The sequence below is a fragment of the Etheostoma spectabile genome, chromosome 23 (genome assembly GCF_008692095.1).
Source record: "Etheostoma spectabile isolate EspeVRDwgs_2016 chromosome 23, UIUC_Espe_1.0, whole genome shotgun sequence".
In the NCBI taxonomy this organism is placed as follows: domain Eukaryota; kingdom Metazoa; phylum Chordata; class Actinopteri; order Perciformes; family Percidae; genus Etheostoma; species Etheostoma spectabile.
In genome coordinates, this window is record NC_045755.1 from 6,796,209 (window position 1) to 6,815,170 (window position 18,962).

The 18,962-nt window shown below is 40.4% G+C and overlaps 1 protein-coding gene and 1 long non-coding RNA gene across 2 annotated transcripts in view; one reads left to right on the forward strand and one right to left on the reverse strand.

Annotated features, from left to right (window-relative positions):
* Positions 1-4,803, reverse strand: part of LOC116673054 (uncharacterized) — a 21,738-nt gene extending 16,935 nt beyond the window's left edge. Inside the window, exon 1 of the long non-coding RNA XR_004327722.1 lies at positions 4,790-4,803. This is a non-coding gene — a long non-coding RNA (uncharacterized LOC116673054). The remainder of the gene's footprint in view (positions 1-4,789) is intronic.
* LOC116673046 (protein phosphatase 1H) overlaps positions 1-18,962 on the forward strand; it is a 22,979-nt gene that overhangs the window by 1,007 nt on the left and 3,010 nt on the right. Inside the window, exons 2-9 of the mRNA XM_032505150.1 lie at positions 4,329-4,518; positions 6,838-7,209; positions 9,174-9,286; positions 9,947-10,031; positions 11,020-11,138; positions 14,292-14,355; positions 15,267-15,374; positions 18,130-18,281. Coding sequence (XP_032361041.1) covers positions 4,329-4,518; positions 6,838-7,209; positions 9,174-9,286; positions 9,947-10,031; positions 11,020-11,138; positions 14,292-14,355; positions 15,267-15,374; positions 18,130-18,281 — 1,203 coding nt within the window. The remainder of the gene's footprint in view (positions 1-4,328; positions 4,519-6,837; positions 7,210-9,173; positions 9,287-9,946; positions 10,032-11,019; positions 11,139-14,291; positions 14,356-15,266; positions 15,375-18,129; positions 18,282-18,962) is intronic.

Below are 18,962 nucleotides of genomic sequence, written 5' to 3' on the forward strand. Positions count from 1 at the left end.
GTGCTCTATTTATGGCTATAGCTGTTTCAGTGTGTGATTGCATGGCAATAGCCTCTCGATAGCCTATACTTTAGACTGCTGGCTCTTCTTTAACGCACTCAAGTAAAGAGTTAGTTGCTGCATACTGTAGTATAGCAGAGGACCAAAAGTTCTGGAAAACCCTGTTAGTGTGAGGTAGGCGGTGGTTTATTAATAGCCAACTACATACAGTACATGGTTGTATTTCAGGTTAACTCCCCTTAATATCTGCACAAGGTGTTAGCTGTAACTAAACACTCATTCATACCGCTGTTGACTTACGATTATTCATGTTACTGGGTGTAGCCCGGGGTGCCACACAACAATGAAAAAGAAGGAACTAATTGCTACTCAACCAATTATCACATAGCTCCAGAATGACAAAGTAAAAATAGGGTGCCATCTTAGATCTTTAATGATAATTGCTCCTAGATAGCTGTGAATCTACTACTGCTTTCCTTCAACATTAATATTTCTTCCATTAAGTCAAGATCTTTTGATCAGTTAATTATGAAACAAGTTTGTTCTCATTTTGAATTCTAAGGGTGTTCCTCTAAGTCATTTATTATTATAAATATCCAGTCCTTTCTTCTCTTCTCTCACACTAGATAATAATAATAATAATAATAATAATAATAATAATAATAATATTGTTAATAATGTAATTCTGTAACTGTTTATCTGGTTTTTGGTTACAGCTTACCTTGCTTTTCTTTCATTTCTATCTTTATAACACAAACACACACACACACACATACTCAGAGATGGCATGAAGTGTCTCTTTGGGACCGGTGTCGTTAATAAGGTCAGCTCATACCAGCATTCATCTGTAATTAAAGCCTCCTTTGCTGTTATTACATTAGCCGTTTTGGCTCTCACCTCTCCTACACCTCCCACTTTGTCTCTCATACTCTCTACTCTTTTCTGCTCACAACACAGCAGACACCAGGAATTGAGCAATTAAATATTTTGTTGTTATGCTCATAATTGACTGTTCAGCAGACACCTTCCTGATGTGATCCCATTTTGCTGTGTTATTTTTGTATCTCTTTCATTCAGGTGGTAGTGCAAATCTTGACCAAAACCCTCAAGAAAAAGTGCTAAATTTTGACTTTTTGAGCGATTGTTTTAAGTATCGCAGCTCTTTCGATGTTAGTGTTCCTTTGATTATGTCAAACAGAGGCAAAGCTAAAAAGCATTGTGCTTCACCAAATAATGATCTCATCCTTGGGGCCAATGTCTGACCCAGAATCTGTTGCCAAGGGTAAAGAAACAAAGAGGGCATTAGATGTCTGACAATGGAGGGGGAAATTAGGTTTTGTTCCTAATGGGAGGAAAGCTAATTGTTCCGAATGAAACAAGATTGGCAGGGAAATGAAATGACTCATCCTGCAAATTGGGAAATAAAGACAAATTAGATGCAAGAGCATTTTTATTCACACACAAACACACACACACACACACACACACACACACACACACACACACACACACACACACACACACACACACACACACACATACAATGGCAACAGCTGCACCCACCATGAAATAGAGTAGCACAGAATGATCCATTATTGATTGCACTCATTCAACACATTGTAGTCAAGAGGCATGAGGACTGTAAGTGTTTTAGGGTTTAAGAGTTCTAATAAACATGTATTTTTTTATACACAATAATGTTCAACTTGCAAGACATGATCACACTCACATACACACACAGACACTCGCAAACACCCACCCACACACACATACTCAGGTCATCAGATTACTGTTTGTTGACGGCAGATTCGATGAAGCTGACAAAGACTTCCTGGAATTGTTTATCATGAGCTCAAAAGTAGTCAATGTGTCAGAGTGTGTTATGTGTTTAATAACTCAAGAGGTATTTTCTACTATAATTACGGGTGCAATATGTATTATGTTTTAAAGCAGAGCTGTGTAATCATAGTGAGGACCCGCCCTCTGGACATGATGACTTTTATACCACGCATGCATGGTGAATGACCCATTCTGACCAAAGTAGTGCCAGTTTTAGCTCAGGTGCTCCCTTGATACCACAAGACTTAACATGGCAACTGGTTCACACTTTATGGGTGTTGTTAGCACAGTTATAACAAATACCAAATTTAAAAAGACTCACAATGAGGCCAATTATTTGCATCCTGTGAATAATAAAAGTCTTGTGTTGAACATTTATCAGACAAAAATTCCATTTACATAAAAAAAGAAAAGAAATGAAAACTAAAAGGGGCTGCTTGGTAACAGGATTCCCAAAGTACAAAGTCTTTGGATATTAGACTCCATCGTAACAATATGTTTTAAAGTTGTAGCAAAACCCAGACATATGCCCCGATGGAGTCTAGACACTGGTGGTGGTGAAGAAAGATCACAGGGGACAAAACCAAAAGTGCCAAGGGGGCGGTCAGCTGATAAAGACCCGGGGTATCATGGATTGAGACAACCAGTGTTTGAAGGGGAGGAGGTGGGTCCCACTCTAGTCCTGACATGACTAGAGGTCGAGACCAGATTTAAAACAGGGATGTCATGCTGTGATTGGCTTGTGAAACACATGCTGATTCTGATTTGTTTAACTGAAAAGTGAATGCATGGATATATCTAATGGTTACTAAAAAGTGAATGCATAGAAACAGTTGATTAACTAGGAGCGATGGGAAAATATTATTGGAGTCTTCCTTTAAGAATACCCCACCCATTGTCAAATACTCCATCAATTACACAATCCAATTCCATCAACATCCATCATTCGCTGAGCTCCATTAAAGCCAAATGGCCAAACAAATTAACATCGCCACCATGTTAAAAATAGAAAGTCCTTTATTTATTTGGTATCCTCCCATTTACGTACTACATGGTGTGCAATGGAAATGGACCGCTACACAAAGCTTTCGAGACAATATATCTCTCTTTCTCTCACTCCCTTTGTTTTTCTCTCAAATTCAAAAAGGCTTTAAATGGGCATTAGCCATTGTTAAAAAAGCAATTGAAACACAAAAATAACAATTATAATTGGAACAGCAAAAGGCAAGTATAAAATCCAGATATGCTTAAGTGCATACATATTTGCATATTTATATAAATACAAGCAGAATTGCCACTTTTGCTAAGTATCTCTACATGAGCCTGTTCCTGTCTTTTTTGTTCTATCTGCATTTAAGACAAAGAACCAGACGTTGATGCTACCTAGCAGAAAACATCCACAGTCTGTGTCTATAAATAGGCATGCCAATTTCTTACACATACACACACACACACACAAAAACACACACACACATTCACATCCCCCTCCAGAGGCGTCTGTGAAACTGGCCAGTCTCATTGGAGCTGCCTCCACAGTCTTTATTTTCTTACTTTTTATTGGTAGCCCAATTACATTAGCTATCACAAGCTACAATGAAAAACACTTTCATACTTTGTTGGTGTCTAGCCAAAAATTTGGAGTATTTGACAATAGGTGGGGTATGTGTGTGTGTGGGGGGGGTGACCAACTCAGTATATTTCAAATCCTGGCCATCGCCTTGCTCATATTTGTATCTCAGGTAGCTTATTAAAAAAAGAAGCAAGGCAGTAATTTAAAAAGAATTGTTGTCAAATACAGAAATGTGAAAAATCATATAAAAACTTTTATGCAAACTACACATTTACTGCATGACTGTCCTTTACTGTATCATTACTGGGTCTCATCTCTCCTTGTAACCTTCCGTCTCTGTGGTCTGCCTGGTTAAATCAGGGACAAATAAAGATGAAGATGAAGGCAACACACACACACACACACACACACACACACACACACACAGGGCTTTGGGCATGTATGTAGTTGCACACAAACAAAGACTTCTAATTCTCCCAGAAGTGACTGTGCTGATGCATCAGGACACTCCCGGCAGAGCAGATACCACAAACAAAGCTCTCGTGTTTGATCTTCATCAGGAACATGTACCATACAAAGCCAGCTGCTTCACTGTGTGTACAGAAAGAAACCTCAGGCTGCGGCTCTGACTAATTGTTGGGATCCTGCAGTGAGCCATAATTACCATGAAAGACCGCAGTGCCGTTTCGTCCAACAAAATCAAATGTTGGCTTTCATTCAACCGGACCACAGCTGTCAGACTGGGATACCACAGCAAATGGTGCATCAATTGCTTGTTGCAACATTTTATCTAGAAAAAACTGAATGACAAAAGTATGTCGCCAAATGTGACTTTTATATAAAGACATCTGAGTATCGGACGAACCGTCAAAGCCTACAATATGAGTGTGAACCTGTATACATCCTGCCTTTGTTTCAGGGTGATTAATGCTGGTAAGAGTGCGCTGAATGAAGACCAGGCCTGCTGCGAGGTGGTTGTAGCGAGAAGGAGGCCAATGAGCTACTGCCCTCCCTCCACACCCAGCAAGACCCCCACGGCAAAGAGACGCAATTCCCTGCCCAATGGAGAGGGCCTGGGGCTCCGTGTTGACCACAGCAAGCTTGGAGAGGTAAGCAGACATAAATATACACTCCTTTGAATGAGTTAGTATTATGCACAAAGGGTATACAGTGTACATTTCTTTTTTTTAACAGTATTGATACTGAGTGGACTATCCTGGTTTCATAAAATAAACTAAAATTGTGTAAAATGAGTTAACCCAGCCATAGCTGACAATATACTTAAGAAGGTAACCATCCATTAGGAAAAAAACATAGCATTTAAGGAGAAAAAAATGTTTTAGGTAAAATAATCTTTGGTGGGAGTAGGTTTTATTAAACCACATGTACAGTAAGTCAGTGCAACCTCCGCTAATTGACTATCAGCCACAAAACTGCTCTCAGAGGAAGCCCTTGAGACAGACGATCATGATGTCATGTTCAAAAGTCCCAAATGTTTGCGTCCAAACTCATTTGTTTCCAGGGTTACACCCACTGCACTGCGTGAGAATGCTTGCACAGAAGCCTGTTAGGGAATGTGGTGTAATTCTTATTTTTTTCATTTCCTGGTACAGTTTTAGTGGGGCAGGATGTACAACAACATTATTTGACAAATACAGTGTATTTAAGCTCAGGTAGTACAAAGCAGAGTGTGTGATGGCACAGACGTGACAGAGGTGGCCTCTCTGCAGCTCCGAACACTTGAGTCAACAGGATGAGTCATGATGTTTTCTCCTGGGCCTCTCCTCCCAGCGTTCCCTCACACATATTACAAGCCCATCCAGCAGCATTAGTCATTAAGATTTACATTTCATTTCTTTTTCAGATGTCAAATTGTGCTTTAAAAATTACATTATTTCAGCCCGAGTATGGTATGTATGATGAGTTGAAGGAGGACTTTTGCCTACTTTTGTCAGATTTAGATCAATCATTTGCCTCTATACTTTATGAGCACAAAGATGAATTTAAAATACAATTTCCCATTACTTCGAAATAAAAAAAGGGCAGTAAGATAATCTTTGTCTCGACAGCTTGATTTTTAGTCACATATTTATCGAAAGAGGTGACCTATGACCCAGCTGTGTTTCCCATCAACGCCCTGCTTTCATTGGAATACAGTCCATCGCTGCCAAGGACTGACGGGTTGTTTTAGTTCACAGCATGGGAGAAATGGTCCTGCCTGAATTATATAGATTTCCACTGAAAACCCATTATTCTGATGTTATAATCCCAAGAAATGGTATGAGGTACAATTCCAGTGAAATTGTATTCCATCAGCCCCTTCAACTAGAGCATGATTCATCATGAAGTAGATTGTGTCTGCACAGGATGCTCAGCAGAGAAGTTGCAGTTGGTGTTTAATTCATCCACGCTTGCCGCGGTGTCTGATCTGATGTAGAGATGGAGATGGACACAGAGATGGTCTTGCTTGTCCACGTAGTCAGGATGGTAGTCATAGGTCGTAGCTGACCATCATCTTCACCTTTTCCCTCGGTCTTTACCTTAACATTAAAAAACCTTGGTGAGATGTCTTGGTCCTGATGAGCGACTCAAAGTCATGAGATGGCCACAGGGATCGTCTTGCTAGCTCAAGCTCATCTTCTCCATCTTTTCCTCCGTGTTTACTTTGATGTTTCCATTTGAAAACTTGACTGACAAGCTGGCTGCCGACGACAGTCAGCAGTTGATTGGCATGAAGCTATCATCGTCAGCAGGAGACTTAGCAAGTTGATTTCCCGATCCTGATGAGCCTCTTAGTCACATGACATCACTGTCCACGTCAACCACACAAAGCACAAGTCATTTCTATTTTGTAAAATAGAAAATTCAGCACAAATTTGGCAGAGCTGACAATGAGGCAACTGGAGAGGTCAGCGCCTTCTAGAACATAACATTTGGTACAATGGCTCCACCAGATTGTAAAGTGGTCATTATAGCAAGTAGCAACAGTTTATTAGTCATAACAGAAATTGCTATTTTTAGTTGGAAAATATCTTACATCTGGGTGTGGTTTAAGTTTAGACAGATGTTTCTGGACAGCCACAACATTTTATTTTATATATAAATGAGTCTGTAGTTTTTCTGTGGCACACTTCAGACTCCATTTATATAACATTGTTTATGGGTATTAAAAGCCCCACTAGTGAATTTGACTTTATAATAAGAAATGAGTCTAAATGCTGATCTTCTTCTAGAGCCTTTCTGTGGAAAGTCTGATCTGGCAGTTGCAGACAGACAGATTAGTGGGTGTGAAGATATTCATTATTGAGTTAAAAACAGTCCTTTATCATTTTGATCAGGATTGTGTGGTTGAATGTGTAATTTTCTGTGCTACTGCATGCTGTTGCCACTTGCTATTAATTCGATATGCATGATGCATGTGTCTGCAGGACAGTGAAGGACTGGTGTTCCACTACTGGGCCTTGTTCGATGGCCACGCTGGCTCAGGTGCAGCAATTGTCGCCTCCCGCCTACTGCAGCACCACATCGCCTGCCAGCTCCAGGCCGTCATCGAGATCCTACGTAACGTTGCTTCTTTGCCACCGACCGTCCTGGGCGAGGAGCCCGACAACAACCCCTACTTCCAGGGAAACACCCCAGGCCCTCACCGAGCCCTGACCCGGGCCGCTTCTCTGCGCGGGGCCTCAGGTGCACCAGGTTCCCCGAGCAACACCCCGCCTCCGCCACGCTTCTTTACTGAGAAGAAGATCCAGCATGAGAGCCTGGTGATAGGAGCCATAGAGAACGCCTTCAAAGAGATGGTGAGAGAATGGTGCAGCAAGGCCATGATGAACTTAAGCCCACTCCTCCTGATCGGCCATGAAAGCTTTCATACTCACCCAAAGCCACACTGTCATGCATCATTAACATTTTATGATTTGGGCTGAGAGTCTTTTGTCGAGAAATTTAAAGTAAGGTTGCAAACAATTTTTCATTATTTTCTCGCGGGGATCAGTTGTCTGACCTCTGTTACAGACCTGCCTTGTCATCATCCCGTTATCAGCATCTTCATAGCCTGCACTAGTTCCGCTTTCTCCTCAATCCGGAGTTCCACACTTCGAGCATATTATATCAATATAATAATCAATATGCTACACCTTTAGTTATTTCGGCTGCTATGACATGTCACGTGCTTTGTAAATTATTTACTACTTGAAAGTTGTAATGTGAATCTACACACAGATATCTGAATCAGATATGATGATCATTTACTCTTTTAAGTCATTTTTTAAGCAAAGATGGCAAAAGAAAAATAAGTGGTTCCAGCTTCTCAAATGTAAATGTCTGTTGGTTTGTTAAATCTTGCTGATAGTCAGTTGAATATTGTTGGGTTAGAATTCAAACAAGACAATTGAATATGTCTTCCTGGGTGATTAATCAAGAAAAATAATTACAGATTATTGGGATCATGGACATGGACACGATTTTTCACTCTGTTAGTACAGATGCACACACATTAAACACAGGCCTAAATTACACATATGTAGTAAGTGAAGGAGCCAAGACAATGCAAATGAGCACAGATTTTAAAAAAAGCTGATAGCAAATGCTGAATTAGTTTTTACTATCATACTATGACATATGCTATACACACACTAATATTCTGACCTGAGGGCAAAAAGGCACACATATTTACCAACACACACCCCTTTTCTAAATTTTCTGACCAAAATCTTTAGCATCTCTATTTACAGTGTATTTTGACATCTGGCTTATGAAATCATGGCTCCAGGCCAAATGCTACTTAACCACACACATAAGCATTAGACTGCAGATTGCTGGTGCTCCAGTTCAAAGGCAGCATCTGACTAAAAGTGTCTCAAGTCATGTATTTTTTTATTAAAAATACTTAGCTGAAATTCTGTGCTTTTGAAGAAACAGCTAGAGGCCAAGTACTTTTTTATGTTACTAATAGAATCCCAACCTTTTAAATTTCCCTTCCACTGTTTTGTTTCGTAGGATTTTTTTAAATTGCTTTGAGAAGAGAATGTCTGTAGAAACCAAAGTCTATGCAGTATTACCACTAGATGGCAATGGAAAACAGTCTACACTGTTCGAGCTGCGGTACCCAGATTGGCACCACACGCCACCCTCATGTAAAAAGAAGCACTCTTCCATTTGATTTGACATTCTTTGTAGGCGATTATGACTGCATCAGAGAGTTCTGTTTGCAGGGTTTCAGAAAGCAGAAAAATGCATGTGGTTATATCCCTGTTGTAGATGGTGAATTGCAGAATTACAAGTAACAAATACATAGTAAGCATGGAATGGAGGGGTTAAAAACACACTGAGTGTGTGCATGTACGATCAGTATAAAGCCTTTTAAACCTTGACATGCGAAGGTAATATGCAAGCCCTCTCACATATCACTGTCGACATTATACATGCACAAACAATTCTTGTTTACTGACATGCGGTCAACAAGAGGTTCAGGTTAAACCGATCAATAGTCTGCAACGATGCCCGCACATCATCTGATTTTTTCTGGTCTTGCTTCTTGCTTGCTTTTTGATTATTTCTCCCTATATTTGTGTCTTCATATTTATGATTGAATAGAATAAGGCAGTGACTATGTATTTAAGCCTTCCCTGTGCCTGTGTGGGCTGCTTGCAGTGTGGATTTTTGACTTTTACTGTTGCATGTGGGTGGATTGTGGGAGGTTTTTCTATTGTGCTTCTTAAGTGATGCTTCATTAAAGATTGACAACTGTCTCTTCCTTTCCCAGGATGCCCAGATTGAGAAGGAGAAGCAAATCTATAATATCACAGGAGGGTGTACAGCTCTCACTGTGGTTTACCTGCTAGGAAAACTATACGTTGCGAATGCAGGTGATAGCAGGTGTGTATACCTATCGTCTGTCCATTATATGAAAGAGTATGTAAAGCAAGCGGAAATAATCACACCGTAGTAAAAGGAGGAACCCAAAAAACATATGATGTCAGTACATTGTGACGCCTTTCTCACTGTTTTGGACACTGTCCTGGCCAACCTCAGCAGGAAATTGGCTGACATTGGAGGGTAGTCAGCTTTCCATGCTTTAAAAGCTGGTCTGGTGCCCTGTCTCTTTCTTTCTACAGCTTATTTTCTTTTGGTGTTACATCTTAAAAATAAAAATTCTGTTGGAAAGGTCCCATATTATGCTCATTTTCAGGTTTGTACTTTTATTTTGGGTTTCTACTATAACGTGTACAAGCTTTAAAAAAAAAAAAAAAGGGTGAGATGTTCTGAATACGGCTGTGTGCATTTTCCATGAATTTGTTTTGATTCTTTGACAGTATTTATATATCCCCTCAACCTGCCTTATAATCAAATGGAAATCTCACTTTTTAAAATACTTTTTTTGAAGTATTTTTTTAAAAATTTACTTTTAAGTAAATCTCTTGCACGGACTCCCTTCTTGTCACACTCCCTAGGCCAGTTTGTGACAACACACAGAGACCTTCTTTTCAGTGCAAAGGTTGCATGTACATTACTTGTCCAATTTTTGTGTCGCTGCAGGGCTATCATTATTAGAAACAATGACATCATTCCCATGTCGACAGAGTTTACACCAGAATCAGAACGACAGCGACTCCAATTCCTGGTAAGAAAACACAGTACCATTAATTTTGATATAGAAATACAAAGAGTGTGTATGTGTTATCTCTTAAAAAGGGTAGGGCTGTATGACACATAGTCTTTATTGTCTTTAGTATGAAGTGCTTTCTGAATCTTGACAAGTATATGTAGTAAGTTTAGTCACACAAAGCCAGGTCAGTTTATTTAGTTGCCTAGAGGATCAGTGCTTACTGTTAGCCACAGTGTCTCACCATGTGTTCACACAATAAGCAACACAATCAGCAAGGCATCTGAAGTCCATCAATTTCAATTTCCTAGAGCTGTGCAACAGGGAAAATCAACAGCTGAAAATAGCTGGCCATGATTGACCTTTTATATAGTCAGTGGTAATAAGCAGTGACGCTTCCAGGTTTGCTTTTCATTTCATGAATACATTACAAAGATGACGTTTGGATAAACTCTTGTTTCCCTTTTTAGTTGAAAGCAAAGTTCACTACCAACTGCTTTTGTTCTGCCTATATTTCCTACACAGATATCCATGTACAGTATCATATATTAAGAAAAAGTGGGAGCCATTAGCATGGCTGATATTATCACTGATCTGTTAGTATACACTGTATGTCTGCAAGTAAATAATAAGAAATGTTGCATACAGCAATGCCAGAGAGGTGAGTTAATTTAAGACTTTCTCCGTTAAATACTTTTTCCACTAGAGAGCAATGACAAGTTCATTTTTCAACTGTAAAATATCCTACTCAGTAGAATTCGTTAATAACCAAACTTAAGGCACATTTAAGGCATTTTTAATGTTAAAAAAGGAAAGTATAGGCTCTATCTCTCAATCCAATTCCAAGTTTAATCACAACAGTCTGTGCCACAATTGGTCACAATTGTTTTACTCTACAATCTATAATCAGCCTTAAAATTCCATTACAAGCTTGAGAGTGAAGTGAAGGAAGATCCAACACATTTAGCCGCTTGACTGACTTGAAGACTATCATTGTATTCTCCAGGGTTTCATGCAGCCTCACCTGTTAGGAAATGAGTTCACGCACCTGGAATTTCCTCGGAGAGTTCAGAGGAAGGAGGTAGGCAAGAGGATGCTCTACAGAGATTTCACCATGAATGGATGGTAAGTCTTCCTCTGTCTTTTTTATTATCTCTTTTACATATTATTTTCACTAAGTAGACAAAGCAATTCAATATGGCAGACCTCCAAATGTGTGCTTAAGATGAATGTTGGCTGTCAAATTACGTTGTCAAATGAAAACTGCTAATTTTGGGGGATGGCATACATTCCTCTCCAGCTGCATCCCCCTTAAATGAAACCACAATCTGAAAAATAATTTCATTAGTTGATCGTGCTGTGGTCTCAATCTTTGCTTCTCTTGCTCCCTTTCCCTCTTTTATTGCTGCTTTCTATACAGCAAGAGCTAGAGAGACCAGCAGAGAGCTAATGAGGGAGCTCCCTGAGCCTAACTTGATATGATATAATGATACAGCAGAGATGGCCCAATATGTGCAGTGTTCTGTTGGCTAGCAAAGCAACCTGCTGTTTGAACGTGGCTTCAGTGGAAGCCAGTAATGAGATTTTTGCTTTTACTGCTACTCTCACTCACACACACTCACTCACTGATGCATACTGTAGAGCCACATACAGTACTGTGTGTATTGTGATGATTATTTCACAATAAAACAACCCATCAGGAGAAGAAATGTGCCAGCCATGATGTGCCCCTTTGTTGCTTATCCTCACATCCAAGCAAGGAAGAATTTTGGAGTCATTTTTCAAATATTGCCCATATCTCAGAAGGACAGGGTGTTGTTTGAAAATTTTCAATCAGCTTGGGTCACAAACCAAGGCAGCTGGAGAAACATTTTGAGGGATATGAGAAATCCAAAAGATGCATAATGACTCTGCTTATGGCTACTGTGGCTTCTGAGGCAGCTACTTCCGAGGTGCCCCTGAACAAGGCTGTATTTTTTTTGAGCTTCTCGAGACCCTACCTGCCCATCGAAATTTCTCGGAGCCCGAGGTGATGTCTTTGAATGGCTTGTTTTGTCCAACAATCAGTCTGAACCCCAAAGATGTTGACAGACGGAGCAAACCCTAGTCAGATGTGAAGCCATTTGAAGTTGTTAATATTCTCTGCCAACTGCTGACGCCAAGTCTAATCTAGCTAGTTTAAGTACGTCAGCGTCAGCCGTAGGGTCTTTCAGTTAGACATCAAAGCTCCATTTCTAACAGTGTTTTCAGATATTCTGCTTCCATTTGTGCACTTCTGAACTCATTTTTGTGTTGTTTGCTTGTGTGTTCTGAGATTACCTCCCCCACACTTTCTCTTGCGAAAATTTTCACTGGCAAAAACTTATTGCAATCTAGAGAGACGCCAAAATGAGACACAGAATCAAAATCTGGCATTATTTCACGGCTACAATATGTTTGTTAACAGTGGCTGAGCAAGAACAAAAAAAGGAAATTTATATTTGTTTATTGCAAAACTCAAATAGGAGACCTTTTAAATTCAAAGAGTTTTCACACCAACAGACTTTAGTTCGGTTGAATCGAACTAGAGTTTGTTTGCCCCGCTGGTGTGGTTTGTTTGGGCAGGTGAGAACACGGCAATCGAACTCTGGTGTGCACCAAAAGCGGACCAAACAAGCGTACCGAGACCTTCTTCAAGAGGTGGCCTCGGTACATTGTCAATCGAACTCTGGATTGGTTAGTTTGTGGTGAGAACGTGATCCGTACTCGAACTGCACCAACTATACAACCTCCACCAGTCTGAGCTAATGTATCCTGTAGTCAGGTGTGTTTAGCTTACAGGGTACTATCTACTACAGGGTATCACAGAAATAGACTGCGGTCAAGCTCGTAACGTCTCTTGCAAAACAATGTCTAATAATTTTAATGAAATGAGCTGGTTTGACCACTAGACCAGAACACAGGACTTTTTATCTGTCCATTTACTTTCTTGTTCCCGCCCCCAGACATATCTGACCAATAAGGGGGCTGGACATTTTTTTGTAATGATGCAATTTGGTACGCTTAGATTTTTCCTGGTGTGAAACCAAACCAAGCAAAGGCAAATTGCTCCAAGGTTACTAGCTCACCAACTGATTCAGACCAAAGCAAACAAACTACAGGTATGAAAATGCCCTAAATCACTGGATTGCACATGCACCTTTAAAGATGTAAGACATCTTAGCTACAAAGCGTCAGTCCCATGGCAGTTAGTGCCTTTCTCAAAGACCTGCTGGCAGTTATGTTATGGTTATGTTACATTAGGATGGTTAATGATAGACCTGATGAAGAGGCTGTAGAACAGTGAAGCTCCCAGGGCCAATATGACATGGGGAAATTGTTAAAGATATTATAATAAAGAAACCTCAAAGGTCTCCTTTTTCTCTTCTCAATACACCTACAGTATTTTTTTTACAGTTTTTCTTCCTAAAGGTACTATGTGGAATTTTCTGAAAATCCTTGTTATTATTGACACTGGTGGCCGGCAGCCAACATCCTGTTTCTCTCATACTCTCTTGCACTGTGTAGGCGCAAGCGAGCATCCTGGGCATCAGCCAAACCGTGACATGAAACACAAAAGACTGAACTTTGTACCGTTTCATCATTTATTGTTGGCTTAAATCAAAACCCTTTGTCATAATACATAACTTAGTAAATGGATCACGTAAGCTCGTAAAGTAATTTGGCAAGCTGGCCAACTAACATATCCATTATATACTACCGTATTTTCCTAGTGAGGATGTTAGCAACCAAGCAAACTAAGGTTAGCCACCTAGTTGTAACTTAGCTATGCTGCACGGATCTGATGTAAGATCACAAAGCTAGCCAATTAACTAGCCAGATCAGTCACAGGAGTCTGGATGAAATAGCTGACCCTGTCCACTTAACACTATTTTGCTATGTTAGCTAGCAAGCAATTTGACCGCGTTGGCAGGCAAGCTAACTAATTGTTGTTGACTTGAGGAGCTGAAGAGAGACAAGGCACTCGTGAGTGTGCATAAATGTCACATTCTTTGGAGTCCTTTACATAGAAATCTGTCCACAGGTTGTCATAGGCAACAGAGAAAAGTTGGGAAAGTTCATTAAGTTACGTTACAATCCAGTCACACATTGGCAATACAAAGCAATTAATACATGTATATTGCTTCACAAAAGTACCTTTAAGTGTGTGTTTATTTTTTCTGTGTGACTATGTGTTAGACAGAAAGAAAAACAATTCACTGTCTTGGTCTGTTTTTCTTTTTCCTTCCTCAAACACAGGGCATACAAGACCGTCAACGATGAAGATCTCAAGTTTCCACTGATATATGGGGAAGGGAAAAAGGTAAGGGTGCGTGCGTGTCTACTCCGAGTTCTGTAAATCGACTCTGGAATTTTGAACTGCAGAGAAAAATCACTCACTCGGAACGTTGTCTATCTGCCACCCAGAGAGTGGGCGAACACTTGGTCTAGGATGTGCGAGTACCACACTGTGCGTGTGTGTATCAGTGTATACCCTCACTAGAAGAGAGAGAGGAGACCGTCCATCTGTTTCACTCCAGTAGCTACATCTGTCACACACACACACAGACACACCCCACTCGGGAGATGACAGTCTCTTTGAGAAGTGAAGTTAATCCCCACTGGGACAGCAGGGGCTGAGATGAGAAGAAGAAAACCTCCACACTCCACCAAAATAAATTGCGCAAAACGCTTCAAATTTTCAGTCATGTCAGTTTGTTTCATGTTTTCAATCAATTCTGTTTGATGCAAAGAGAGACATGACGGACAAAAGCATCTGACGACCACACAGCACCAGTGTTGTCTGATGAAAAGCTGTTGAATTCAAAGAATGTACAAAAACAAGTTTTTTCACAGGGATAAAAGAGAAGAATATTGAAAATAATTTTGATAATTAATGGATTGGAAAGGAATAGAAAAATAAATGTCAACACTCTACAAACCTCTGAACAGTTTCACATATTGTGATATTTGTTTGTTTAATGCACACATTTACATGTAATACACCAAAACAAAAAGCTAGTTTGCAACACACTGGACCGTGAGCTACCAGCTCCACCACCGCCCGCATATCTTATAAATTCATCAGGGTAGAAAATTGCAATCTCGGTTATAGTCCAACTGTCTACAGGTAATAATGGCTAACTGACAAACGCCGGAATTTCTGGCAAAAACTCTGTGTATGAAATGAATAAGCATTAAGATATCTAAAGTAAACCAGTCTTTGTTTTACAGGCACGAGTGTTGGCCACCATTGGGGTGACCCGTGGGCTTGGTGACCATGACCTCAAAGTTCATGACTCCAACATCTACATCAAACCGTTCCTTTCCTGTTGCCCTGAGGTAAGAGCCCACACTGCAAATAGTCAAAGTCATGCTGACACAAATAAGCTTAAAGTCCAACTCCTTTTTTTGTGTGTCTGCTACAGCATTCAGAGCTGTGCTCTGTAAATCCCATGTCCTGTGTACGGAGAAATGTATATTTGTATGGTATGATTTCAGGATGGCATCTCCTAGTTTTGCACTGCATGTGTCTACGTAGATGGAGACCTTATTATTTAAAGCAACCAGTTAAATCGGCAGACACTGACCCAGCCAGCAGCCTGCTACACAACACAGGAGCAACAGAACAACAACCCACATTATCTTTGCTGCTAAAGTCTCCTGTTTATCGTACTTACAAACATGAACACATTTCACTTTCTTGCACTTGTTAAACGGGCCACCAAACTAAAGTGCACCGCTGATATCAGCTTTCAAGCTAATTATCTAATGATAGCCAGCTGCAGCTAATTAAACAGCATGTTAGTCTACATGTAAGTGTCACTTTGGGTCCAGTTAGACTCTCATGGTCCTTACTTTTATATACCACTAACCAGGGATGGATGTAATGAATTACATTTGCTCTTGTCACTATACAATGTTCTTATGTACTTTTGGGGGTATCTTTTACTTGACTGTGTCACACTCCACCTACCACTTCACCTCCTGGGCAATGCCAGGTGCTCTTGAGCAAGGCACCGTACACCCCCCCCCCCCCCCCCCCCCCCCCCCCCCCCAAACATAGTGTAAATTGTAATTTCCCCACTGGGGATCAATAAATAATTATTATTAATATTATTATTGTAATTAAAGATAATTGCAGGGTTCCTTTTTTTTGTTTATGCCTTCTTGCCAATATTTCAGAAGGATTTCTCAAAACACTCGGTTTTGAGTGTGCCTATGAAAAACCTCCGTTTGGACGGTCACACCCTAGCCCTCTATCCCAACAAGAACTGAAATCACTACCGCTACATGTAAACCTGTGAAACGGAGTAGTAGGGCTAAGTAGTAGGGGCAAAGCATGGATTGGGGTTGGCCCTATGCTATTGTAAAATGAGATTTATTTTGTGATTCTCATCTTACACTATCATGTGCTTGGGTGCAACGCCGGCCCTCTGACAGCCCGCCAGGTGCTGTCAATCAAACACTGATACGCCCTTCCAGCGGGCTGTCATGAAAAGGAGCTTTTCTAATATTTCCACAACACCGTTTTTCTTGCTTTTAAATACCCAAAAAAAATATTAAAAATACACTCAAATTATCATTATTATTATTATACGTTATTTTCAACTGGTGACTAGTAAAACTAGCAGTGCATGCGGGTGACTCAATACAGTCCTGCCAATGGGTTCACACTAAGACAGTTGTCTACAGGTGGTTTTAACACACCAAGAAACTTGTGTCAACAAAGACAGTGAGGAAGAATGCCATCCAGTAAACAGTAATGGCTTTTTTTTTCAGCGTGTTAAAACTTCCTGTACATTTGGCAGAACATAATGTCCTTTCTTTGTCAAAAGCACATAAAGAAACACAGTAGATATCAGCTTCTGTCTGTGGTTGGCCTGTGTTGCATGTTGGGATTTATCTGCGTTTGGTCGTTGGTTCCAGGTCAGCATCTATCTTCTTAAACCCATTCACCCTGATCAGATGTTGCAGGTGATTCTTTCCCCCATTCATACTAGTTCTTCTCAGCCCCATTCCTGACCTTGTTTTGTCTCATGAATTATTATGTCCTATATAAAAGCATCAGTCAGTTACACTCCATCTACCCCTGTCATATCTGCATCTGTCTGAACAAGGTCCTCTGCTGCAGGAGAACTCAAGCTCACCTATCTGACTGTCTGGCGCTGGTTTCAAAGCTCTTTCATCTCCTGATGTAGTTTGTCTTGACACAGTTTTACATTTTCCCTCCCAAAGTACTCTGCTTGATCTTTAATTCATTAATACCCAAGTTCATACCAGGTTCACATTGAAGACTTGAACTCTTCTCAGCAGTCTGTGTCTCTTTCTTTCTCTCTCCCAAACAGGACTCTCACCCTTAAGAAACTTGAGCTACTTCAGCTGAGTGTACTTGATCTTGCCAGCCACTTAAAGAAACTTTTCACTTTGATATAACTTTATAAGTCTGAGTTCTGATTGCATTGTTTTGGTTTCTGATCTGATAACTACCAATGTGCGATGCTACCAGACGAGTTGTTGTCAAGGAAGTCAAATTAACGTGGTTCACAAAGGGTTGAGCTGCGCCTTAAAAACCCATTTGTTTGTCTTCTTCTAGGGCGCAGAAGTCAGGGGAAAAGTAAATGCAGCAAGGGAGGACTTGCACACAGAGAAGGAAAAGAGAGATTCAGACTAGAGTCTGGATTTTAAATGTATATGTCTGACACATTACAGAGCTGTTCAGACTGTGAAAACCTGTGCAAAGGGGTAAATGTTTCAGTGGATGTTGGACCTTCCTCAGTGAAAGATGACCTTATATGTGGCTTCCTCTACAGGTGCACCTCGTCAATCATCCAGGGCTTGATTGAACACACCAGAACAGTACTGGCATTGGCACACTTTCATACACATACTGATATGCATACATACAAATGGATGGGAAGCCCTGTAATATATTAATATAAACATTTGAAATCCAGACTCTTAATATCTTTTTTGTTCTGTGTGTGAGTCCCCTCTTGCTGCACTAAGGAAGTAAATTAAGGCAAAATGTGTACCAAAGTAATTTTGTTGGTACTTTTTTAATGAAACCCTTCCTGTGTTGTGTTTTGGCATTCAGGTTAAAGTATATAACCTGCAGCAGTATGAACATGGGGCTGATGATGTTCTGGTAATGGGAACCGACGGTCTCTGGGATGTTCTCTCCAACCAGGAAGTAGCCGAAGCCGTCACCACATTCCTAGCCAACTGTGACCCCGATGACTTACACAGGTCGGTTGCTTGATATTGTTATCTGTCTTTCCTTCTTTTTAATTACAAGTTTGTGGTTTTTAATGCAATAAATCTGCAATTAAAGTCAAAAAGAGAAAGTCTCACCAGTGCAGATGAGGTCCAATATCTTTTCCTTTTTGTAAAGTCTAAAGGGTCCTTGCTGAAAAGCGAGAGTGCGGTGTGAGGTCTATGTGGTAACGCGGCTAAAAAAAATGTAGGCACAACTTTAGTTCAGAACGGAGTTAAAAATAAATGGCGCTGGGCATGAATAGAGGACAAGAGGAAAAGGAGCACTTGGAGCACCCGGCTGCAGCGTATGTTCAAAGAAGATTATCGGCACTGATGGCCGCCTCTGCGACTGAGCCTTCGCTGACCGACCGTGTTTGTGATTAAAAACAACACGTGTGTGCACGTTCGTAGCGGAACACAATTTGTCATTAACAATGGCCACTGTGTAAAATGTATATAAACCCCAAACTGGCTTGGCAAAGCTGTCTGTTTGGAAACATAACGGCCTTGTCCCAGAGTTTGGACGTCTAGCTATATGAAAAGCTAAAAAACGCAAAGTTGAAAAAACAAAATGTACATGAAGAAACTAATGTCAACATGGACAAGATCATGACTGTACTAATTTGCTTTTCTGAAGATGACCTGGCCAAAGTAACAACACAACATCTAGAA